Source organism: Oncorhynchus mykiss, chromosome 31 (genome assembly GCF_013265735.2).
Source record: "Oncorhynchus mykiss isolate Arlee chromosome 31, USDA_OmykA_1.1, whole genome shotgun sequence".
Lineage (NCBI taxonomy): Eukaryota > Metazoa > Chordata > Actinopteri > Salmoniformes > Salmonidae > Oncorhynchus > Oncorhynchus mykiss.
The window spans coordinates 41,155,358-41,165,848 of record NC_050571.1 but is presented as its reverse complement, the minus strand read 5'-3'; the positions used below and the strand labels follow the sequence as shown (position 1 = coordinate 41,165,848).

The 10,491-nt window shown below is 42.6% G+C and overlaps 1 protein-coding gene across 1 annotated transcript; it reads left to right on the top strand.

Moving 5' to 3' along the window:
- The first annotated feature begins 79 nt into the window (after positions 1 to 79).
- On the top strand, positions 80 to 7,264 carry LOC110505176 (protein ATP1B4). Its single transcript, XM_021584206.2, has 9 exons — positions 80 to 272; positions 489 to 558; positions 1,260 to 1,485; positions 3,339 to 3,467; positions 3,600 to 3,707; positions 4,209 to 4,408; positions 5,295 to 5,351; positions 5,501 to 5,593; positions 5,712 to 7,264. The coding sequence occupies exons 2-9, from the start codon at positions 493 to 495 to the stop codon at positions 5,871 to 5,873; spliced, it is 1,041 nt and encodes a 346-aa protein (XP_021439881.1). The 5' UTR covers positions 80 to 272; positions 489 to 492; the 3' UTR covers positions 5,874 to 7,264.
- The last annotated feature ends 3,227 nt before the right edge of the window (positions 7,265 to 10,491 follow it).

Here is a 10,491-nt window from a genome sequence, read left to right as displayed (position 1 = left end):
GCCAAAAGTTCTTCTCCGATAAAAAAAAAAAGCCCTTGCCCCCCCCCCCCCCCCCCCCCCACCACCAGTTTTCCTCTTTTCAGTGTGCACTCATTCATTCTATGATGCTCGCCTAGTTGAGAGGAGATTCTCTGTGCCCAGCTCCCGTTGTTTGCGTTAAACTTTCTAATGAAATCAAAAATTACTTTTTGACCAATTTAGAATTCGTTCTACTTAGGGTCAAGAGGGATTCAAGACAATCACAGAACTTTCCCTGCAAAAGAAAACTTCAGGTATGTCAAGATAAGTTTTTAATATTTTTGGGAAATCAGACCCAGGAGTTGAGCCCCAAAAATGTTTTAAATAGTTTCTCAATGTTTGGTCCTCAAACTTAAAAAACTGCAATGGATTTCCATAACTTTCTAAGGATGTTAGGATGTGTCCCTTTAATTCCTTGGGGACGCTAGTAGATGTGATTGGTTTAACAAGTACCTTTCTCCCCTGTGAAGAATTATGGAGCCCAATTGTACTGCGGGAGGGGCTGAGGAAGAGCACCATGGAAACTACTCACCAAATCCAGTAAGTCTGCTTTAGAATACAGAGGATGACATGAAAACGAATTGATTTCTGGGACTCATTCTACTGTCTACAAGTGCATGTCACAAGAGGTTTGGGGTACCATTCCTCATGAATTGAATTAATAATTAATTAAATTCCCATTTCTGTCTGAATATAATATAATAGGATACAATAGAACTTCATTAAGGAAGTGACATTCTAAAAACCCCAGGGGGTTCCACTGAACGCTGGGGATCTTTCTGGGGCCTCTCGATGCTGAGAATCAGTGTATAACATCTGGCTGTCGCCGTGACCCTCCAGCTTGGCGGCAGCTGTTTCTCCAAGCAGGAAGGTCAGCCTTGAGGAGGAGAGATCTCCCAAAGAGGGCCACTGGGGTCACGGTGAATGTCAATTTAGCAGAACATGGCGGGACATGATGGAACAGGATGAGACAGGACCATCGCGGAGTAGTGTTGCTATAGTGGATGCCATACAGTTTTAAAAAAACTGTAAATACTTGATACAAAGGAAATAATAGCATTTATCTAAATAATAAACATGGCGGTTAACCTAAAAAAACATGGCTGATTATAATAATCAAAATATGTCTTTCTGTAATGAGTTGGAACAAATAGATAGTGATTGTTAACATCGTGGCAAGGCAAAGTCAGACTGGGAAGATTCTTACCTTCCTTTTCCCGTCTCATTTGTCCCTGTGCCAGTCTGCCGAGGTGGCGCCTGGCAAGCACGCGGTGGCAGAGGCCTTGGAAGAGGTGCAGGAGGAGTTGATAGAACATCAACCTCTGGAGCAGGAAGACCTGAACTTCGAGAAGTGGAAGCCGAAGCCAAAACCCAAGAGGACGCTCCACGAGAAAGCGTTCGATGTGAAGACATATCTATGGAACGCTGAGACCAGAGAGTTCATGGGCCGCACTGGGCATAGCTGGTGTAAGTAGAAGTGCTCAGTTTGCAGAAGTGCTCAGTAGTAGCGGTAGTAACTGCGGTTGCCCATGCAAATCATATCATGCAAAATATATCACCCACAAGAAAACACATTCTGTGTTCAAAGCTGCAACAGGCCTGATGACACATTGGTTCTTAATTTCTATAAAAATCCATTAACTTCTCTCTCATTTGTAATCATTACAATTTTAATCGCCAATGGTTGAAGGCAAAAGTGCTGGTTTCGTGGCTTATTGTTTTTGGATGATGGTTGGGGTGCGCTGGGGCAGTGGGTGGGATGGGGGGAGGGGGGGGGGGGGGGGGGGTAGAAAGAAACGTGTCTCCCCAGTCCCTCGGCCCTGCTCACTGTACTGCGAGTGTGTGTGTGTCCAAGCTCAATGTTTACATAGGTGCACAGACGACTCTGTCCCGATGCGGACAAAAACAAGGCTGCCTGGGGACGGCTTCCCGGTAGGAGTGCGGTGTTCTGAGTCACACGCTGGCCAGGAATCACATTCCTCATACCCCTCACCCAGCTTTCCACTGCCTTTTTCACAAAGCCCCCGTGACCTCCGCATTTGACCCTAGCGTGCTTGTGGCCCCACGGTCGCAGGCGAACACGTAAAGAGTAGACAAGCAAGATTTTTTTCTGTAGACAGAAAAAGTTGTCAAATTTCATTGCCAGTTTTGCGCAGTCCGCCAGACAAACTTTATTGGCAGAGGCTGTTACCTAGAGTTTGTTTAGGCGGTGATGATGGAGCAGAGCTCTTTATCCGACAGCCTGGTTGCTATGCAATCTGACAGCCTCGTTACTATGTGACTCGTTTGGGTTTGAACTCCCTCAAGCCTAACCAATGCACTACCATACGAGAGCACTAACATACGAGACCGGTCCAACGGGCCAAGATTTGAGAAAATGACGCAAGCAAGAGCATGTTCCTCCTTCCTTGTCTGAAAATGATAGTTTTTTTCCCTCATCGTGCCCAGTACTGAAGAAGACAAGAGGCCAGGCTCAAGACAGGAAGCGATTGCTTAAGAAAGCAATGTGTGCACACTTGTGAAGGAATGGGGCCCCATGTGCCTCCTGGCAAGAAAGGAGGGGGGACTGAGTTTGAAGTCGGTGATGTGTGTCCTGTGTGAGAGGAGTGTGAGAGGGGGACACAATACCAGAGTGGGGTGATCGTGGCTCCTTGGAGCTGGCCGCGGCTCTATGGCTGCAAAAGACCGTCACTATGATGGCAACCGGAGGTTCACTGTGTTCCTGAGTGAAAGGACAGCTGGGAGAATTCTCACTGAGCTCAAACAGAAAGGCCTTTGTGGGCTCAGGGGACGCAAAGCTGGCTGCAACCAGCCTCCTGTGAAATTGCCTGCGCAGCAAAAGCCATTTAAATTTAGGGCACATTTGGGTTTGATTAGTTGCTAATGGACTGTTAATTGTAATTCGGGCAGAACAATGGTAGTTCTCAAGGTTTCCTTTTTCATACAGTTCAGGTCATTTGAATGAGTTTGTTAGTTAACAAATGAGTTTCGTAACAAAGTACAAACTGATTGGAGTGATTTCCATTTACAGACGTGGAGAGGCAACACTTTTGTCACATTGGAGAGCATCCAGAGCAAAGACAGTAGAAGTGTCTAGACAGCCCAGACAGTTCCAAATTCCAACATAATAACTGGAGATTCTTTATACTTCATTATTTTCCCCAACTCAAATCAAAGAATTTCCATTCTGATAGACACTGATAGCCATAACCACAACTATTACCCTTGCCGTTCTTCTAATGATCTCCATTAAACTGAATGACAGTGACCGTGAATGTAATTCATTCTCTATATCTGACCTCCATGTTACCTCCTTCTAGTTCTGATCATCCTCTTTTACACTGCGCTGTATGCCTTCCTGGCGGCCATGTTTGGTGCCTGTATGTGGTGCCTCATGCTGTCCATCAGCCCCTACCACCCAACCCACAACGACAGGGTGATGCCACCAGGTAAATATGAATTCTAACCCCCCACTCCCTATTTCTCTCTCATTCTATCCCTCTATCCATCCTCCATCCCTCTATCTGTCCATTCTATCTGAACGTAAGCACAGTTGACTGTCTATGGGTTTCCTTTGGCAGGTATGACGATGTCCCCACAACTGGATGGGCACTATGAAATCGCCTTCAACGCCTCCGACCGCAAGTCTTGGAAGAAGTATGCAAAGCTAATGGAGGAACAGCTAAGATGTGAGTCAGATACCAAACATGGTGGAATAGTTGGCATTTTGCCAAACTTGAATAGTAACTTGCAGGAGTGTGGTCTGAAAGTTTGCTGAAGATAATGTTTATTATTGCTGGGTTCGATGGGATTCAAATGTTGGGGACATGTTGGGGGTATAACATTGAAGCAGAGCAGGCACACAGTTAGTTAATCCTCTCCCCCTTACCTTCCCTACCTTTGTCCCCTGTCCCAACTGCCACTGGGAGAACAGCATGCTGGGAAGGGAAAGCCTCTTTGTGGGCAGAGCGTATCCATTGAGTTCTGCTCTTTTTTTCCGTTCTTCAGCAGTCCGCTTTTGTCAGACTGCCTGAATCAGAGGCCCGGCGGAGCAATCGGTTTATTTATGGGATCCCCCCCTCACCCCTCATGTCCCTTGTTTTTTAACATTCTCAATTTCCGTGTTTCAGTACTAACCACTAAACCCCCATTAAAAAACGAAAAATAATTGTTTCATGTCTCTCTTTCAGCGTACAATGATGCCCTACAAGAGCAGAGGAACATCCAGTGTCCGCAGGATGCGTACTTCATGCAGGACGATCAGGAGGAGAGCGCAGAGAGGAAGTCGTGCCAGTTCAAGAGGTCCTGGCTGGGCGAGTGCTCAGGGCTCCAGGACCCCCACTTTGGCTTCTCCCAGGGGAAACCCTGCATTCTCCTCCGAATGAACCGGGTAAGACACAGCTCAGATTTGATGAGATCTCCACCATGGAGGGCCCCTCTGTTAGCCTGGTTCTGGATCTGTTTGTGCTGAGAGACCACCTCCTGTGGTCATTGTCATGCTATGGAGGGCCCCTCTGTTAGCGTGGTCTTAGATCTGTTTGTGCTGAGAGAACACCTCCTGTGGTCGTTGTCATGCCAAACATGGTTGGCACGATCATAGGAGTTGGGAACGACAGTCCAAACAGATCTGAGCTCAGGCTATCACTCTATAGCATCAGTCAAGTAACATGAACTTCATCCTATAGCTGCATATATAATCAGCGATTGCTAAGAGGTAATGTTATTTGTTATAGTCGTAAAGTGGAGTTTATCGATGAAATGGAGGAAGATGCCATTGAGGTAATCTGAGATAGATGCAGACATTTCAGTGACATCTTGTGGCCATCGTGAGGAGCAGATGAAAATGTTATTGTAATGTGAATACAGCAATTCTGTGACTAGTCAATGTCATTGTTACCATTATATACTGTAGCCTAAAGTTGTATTGTCCCCATTTGGAAAAGACTAGAGTGAAACCTGGCGGGGATATCCAAAATGAATCGTATTGCTAGGTAGATGATTAGACACATTTTTTAAAATTAAATGTTAATAAATCCTGACTTGGTAAAGTTGAACAAGATACCATATACAGCTGGTCTCAGCTGGAGGTTAGAATGGATGCGTTCAACCCAACATTATTTGGATGAGACCTGATGTCATGACTGGTGAAAAGTCTCTGAAGAAAACTGAAGACAGCCACTGGGAATGATAAATATGCATCGTTTTGCAACATTGTTTCTCAACAAAAATGATGATATAACAATACAAGGGTCCCTTTTATTGCTCTCGTCCTGTAGATTCTTGGCTATTTACCTGGTCAAGGCACTCCAGTGAACGTGACCTGTGGAGTCAAGGTACAGTAACCGACAGCATTCTTCCCTTCCAAACATCTCAACCATAACCGGGGCTGTAAAAGATCTCTCCGTGACTGAATATCATAACCGCTTATGGGACATGGTGTTAGTCACAAAACACGACTCACTGTGACCTCTCACTCTTTCAGAAAGGAGTGCCAGAAAGCTTGGGAGAACTTCAGTTCTTCCCCAAGAGCATTTTCAACCTGATGTACTACCCGTTCTATGGGAAGCTGAGACACGTAAGTGAGGATTTTCAGCAGCATGATTTCCGCTGCTGCTCTCATGATCTAGATTATATGCATGATCATAGTGACGATAGCAACTCAAGTTGCTTTTGTCCCATATCCCTTCTCCCAGGTGAACTACACAGCGCCGGTGGTGGCCGTGCGCTTCAATGGGCTGCAGTACGACACCCACATCGTTGTAAAATGCAAACTCAATGGCAAGGGCATCATCAATGATTCGCCTACCGATCGCTTCCTAGGCAGTGTGTCCTTCTCCTTTGATGTGGGCGCATAGTAGTATTCCCCATCCTACTGTTGGTGTGATGTCCTCATGACAACCAGGAGACAGGAGAATATAGGGGAAAAAATCTCATTATGTTGAATCCTTGTTTTTCATAAAATAGTTGACCAGCTTCTCTCTTCTCCCATTCCCTCCTGTACCCTTGTGCCTTTTGCTGAAAATAGGGAAATATTTTTGAATGTTAATGGATCATAAGCACAGACACCTCACCAATAGTCCTGAGCACAAGTTAAGTAGACAAACGGAATATTACCATTGAATACTTAGCAATATTAATACCACTAGCTAGGTTTCTGAAATACAAGGTTCATCTCACAGATATATTATTATACAGTACAAGCTGCCCTATAGTTAGTCTCTGTAGCTATGCAATTCCATGTATAATTTAAGACATGAATAGACCATTATTAACAGACAGAAACTGTACAATACTGTACAATAAGAATATAAGCGGAACATGTTAAGCACATTTTGATTTGAAATCAAATTCTGTACTAATTTCTTTTGATTTTGTATCTCTCAACATCATATCTATTGTGTTTTGTAGACTCCAAAGGCTACCACATGAACAATGGCAGGACACTTTTACTTACACAGTAAAAAAAGAAACAGTAAATGACTAGGTTACATTTCAGGTTTTGTTGTTTGTTAACTCCTTATTCCACATGTATTGATCATATATAAGCCCTATGCTGCCATTTTGTTTCCTTTTCTTTTGTATGAACACAACAAGACTGCTACTGAGAATGTAATACCGCAGGCTGACATTGATCCCTATATTAGCTGATGGAAACTAAGATCTACTCTGTAAACAGACAAGAGTTCACACCGTTGATAAACTTGTATACCAGTCTTGCACGCTCTTAACGAAATAACAGGCTATTTTGATATAGGCCTATACTTAATCCTTGTTACTGTATTTTTGCTATGATTCTACTAAACCTGGTATCCATGTTGTATTTATTCTGATGTATACTATAATAAATACAATGTTGATAAGAACAATGTTTTTCCATAGGAATGTATTACCTAATTGTGTAGCAGGCCAAAATATATTGTTTTAAGTAGTGATATATTTTTTACATGAAACTCTTTTCTTATGTTGGTTGTCAAGCAGACTACATTAAACATAACCTATTACACACGCACAAACAAGATAGGTCTACTTTGCCCAGATATGTTCAAAGGCATTGCAGAATTATTTATTAATTTTATTCCATAATGTTGACATGGTGCAATCAATTATCAAAACTGCCTAAAGAATTGGAAATTCGAGCTAAGAAATATTCGAATAGTGAGCGTTATGCCAATTCATATTGTTTAATAAAACCATAACACTGTAGGAAATGTATACAATAAACTTGAAACTGAATTGACTAAATTAACAATGTGTATCTGTCATTGTGTACTATTAAGAAATCCTGAAAAAATGACCTGATTTGACACTTGTCAAGTATCAAACCACAACATATCAAGTAAAATCAAATGACATTGTTTATTTGAGAGGCTTACTGATGCGTAAAACAACAACACTAACATTTAGGGACTCATTCGAATGGTTAAGGTTTGGGATAAGGATACAGTTAAACTTAAGTTCACGCATTAATTCTGAGTGGTTAAATTAAGGGTTAACGTTTGGAAAGACTTAAAACAACAACAAAAAACAAGTGTCTAGCACTAGGATTAAACACTCAACTCTCAGAGCCTGACGCCTCGATCACACCGACAGCATCATTGCATTTTGGTACACCAGAAGTACATTCATTTCCAATGTAACGCTGTTTGCCTTGCAGCATTGCGTTGCAGAGGCAGTTGCAGTGCATTCTGTGTGTGGCATACGCTGGATTTATCAAACGTATGCGTCAAACTTTGCATAGAAGGCTTGACAGAAATGGTAGCAGAAGGTGAAAGTTGCACACATTTTGTTGCACACCTATCCAGATGATGCTGCGTACCATTTTGCATAATGACTCTGTCGGTGTGATCTAGGCAGAGGTCTGCAGTTTAAACGCAACAGATTAAACGCAAGCCTAGTAGATGGAAATAGGTGCTCACGTTGCCCCTAGAGGACAGTTTAGCTTCCACATTTTGCCAATTCTGGTACTTGCAGAACCGGCACCTCCTGGTGTATTCCATAAGAGAATGGGCTGACTTATCCATAAGAGATAAACTGTACATGTATCCGTTGTTCTCTATAATATGTTGAGGTCCATAGGGACAGGCTCATGTGACCTTAAAAGGAGAATGAACTTGGGCACCTACCAACATACCAGTGATGACTGCACCCACCACACAGCACTGGGACGGTTTCCCAAATGACACCCTATTCCCTTTATAGTGCACTACTTTTGATCAGAGCCTATAGAGAATATATGGGTGATTTTACAATGGCCACTTTTGGCATTGGTTGAGAAATAAACTTTTATCAACAGAAATACTTTTCTAATTTTGTCACGAACCATTGTATTGGCTTTGACCATTTTATTCGACAATACATAGATTTCACTCAATTTTGCCAAAATATTTAGGGATTTATCTGCCAGGTAATGTTAATATGATCAGCTGTCATGAATTCCAACCACAACATAATGAGATGCATTCTTTCAAGTAGAGGACAATCTAGCTGAGTGCCAGCACTTGCGGTAATAACTGAGAATACAAATACTCTTATCTTGACATATTCAAAGTTATATCATACACTCTCTCCATGTCATATCCTTGTTCTCCACTGTCACTTCCCAGTGACAGTGGACTTGACGTGTACATTAAAATATATATATATATTGAGGACTCCTTTTCTAACCAGCTGCATATAAAATACACTCTAGTTTCTAACGGACAACAAATGCGTAACACATAGCTAGTACGAATTAGATTCGTAACATATCCCTAACCCACCCCCCAAGAAAATATCACAGGAAAAGGGTGTCATAGGACACAATTTGATGACGAAGCACACACACAAAAATGGGGCCCACTTTTGTCTCGTGAGCACCACTTTCAAAACTACTGGCTGAAATTATTTTTAAAATTGTGTGCGCATAAATATGTTAAACACTTTTCTTGTTGAAATACATAGAATATCAAAAGTCAGGGTGTGGGACCATTGGCTTCTCAATGGAAAATAGTGAAATCCACAAAAACATGCAAAAAATATAAAATAAAATATTTTTTTAAACTTTGCAAAATCGCCCATAATTTGGAAAGCATTTGGAAAGTATTCTTTTTCCACATTTTGTTACATTACAGCCTTTTTCTAAAATTAAATTGTTCTTTTCCCCTCAATTTTATTTTACCTTTATTTAACCAGGCAGTTAAGAACAAATTCTTATTTTCAATGACGTAAAGTATTTTTTTATAAAAGTATTCTTTTTCCACATTACAGCCTTTTTCTAAAATTAAAATTGTTATTTTCCCCTCAATTTTATTTTACCAGGCAAGTCAGTTAAGAACAAATTCTTATTTTCAATGACGGCCTGTTCTGAAATGCCGTCACGACAGATTTGTACCTTGTCAGCTCGGGGGTTTGAACTCGCAACCTTCTGGTTACTAGTCCAACACTCTAACCACTAGGCTACCCTGCCGCCCTCCAGCTACATACAAAGCAAAAACAGGATTACAAAAATTGAAAGATCACATTTACGTAAGTTTTCGGACCCTTCACTCAGTACTTTGTTGATGCACCTTCAACTTGAAGCCTTGAATCTTCTTGGGTATGAAGCTACAAGCTTGTATTTTGGGAGTTTCAATCTCTGCAGATCCTCTCAAGCCCTGTGAGGTTGGATGGGGAATGTCGCTGCAGAGATGTTCGATCGGGTTCAAGTCTGGGCTCTGGCTAGGCCACTCAAGGACATTCAGAAACTTGTCCCGAAACCACTCCTGCGTTGTCTTGGCTGTGTGCTTATGGTCGTTGTCCTGTTGGAAGGTGAACCTTCACTCCAGTCTGAGGTCCTGAGAGCTCTGGAGGTTTTCATCAAGGATCTCTCTGTACTTTGCGCCGTTCATCTTCCCCTCGGTCCTGCCCACTCTCCCAGTCCCTGCTGCTGAAAAACATCCCCACAACATGATGCTGCCACCACCATGCTTCACTGTAGGGATGGTGCCAGGTTTCCTCCAGACGTGACGCTTGGTATTCAGGCCAAAGAGTTGTATCTTGATTTCATCAGACTAGAGAATGTTGTTTCTCATGGTCGGAGTCCTTTAGGTGCCTTTGGCAAACTCCAAGCAGGCGGTGCCTTTTACTGAGTGGCGGCTTCCATCTGGCCACTCCACCATAAAGATATAAAGGCCTGATTGGTGGAGTGCTGCAGAGATGGTTGTCCATCTCCCATTTTTTGGTACCGTTCCCCAGATCTGTGCCTTGACACAATCCTGTCTTGGAGCTCTGCAGACAATTTCTTCGACCTCATGGCTTGATTTTTGCTCTGACATCCACGGTCAACTGTGGGACCTTATATAGACAGGTTTGTGCCTTTCCACATCATGTCCAATCAATTGAATTTACCACAGGTGGACTCCAATCTCAAGAATCGTCAATGGATGAACAGGATGCACCGGAGGTCAAGTTCAAGTCTCATAGCAAAAGGGCTGAATAGTTACGTAAATAAGGCAT

Excerpts from the sequence above, each read along its gene's own strand:
- LOC110505176 (XM_021584206.2), top strand. The coding sequence starts at position 493 with ATGGAGCCCAATTGTACTGCGGGAGGGGCTGAGGAAGAGCACCATGGA. Across the intron at positions 1,486-3,338 it reads CCGCACTGGGCATAGCTGGT|TTCTGATCATCCTCTTTTAC; the intron begins GTAAGTAGAAGT and ends ACCTCCTTCTAG. Across the intron at positions 3,708-4,208 it reads AATGGAGGAACAGCTAAGAT|CGTACAATGATGCCCTACAA; the intron begins GTGAGTCAGATA and ends TCTCTCTTTCAG.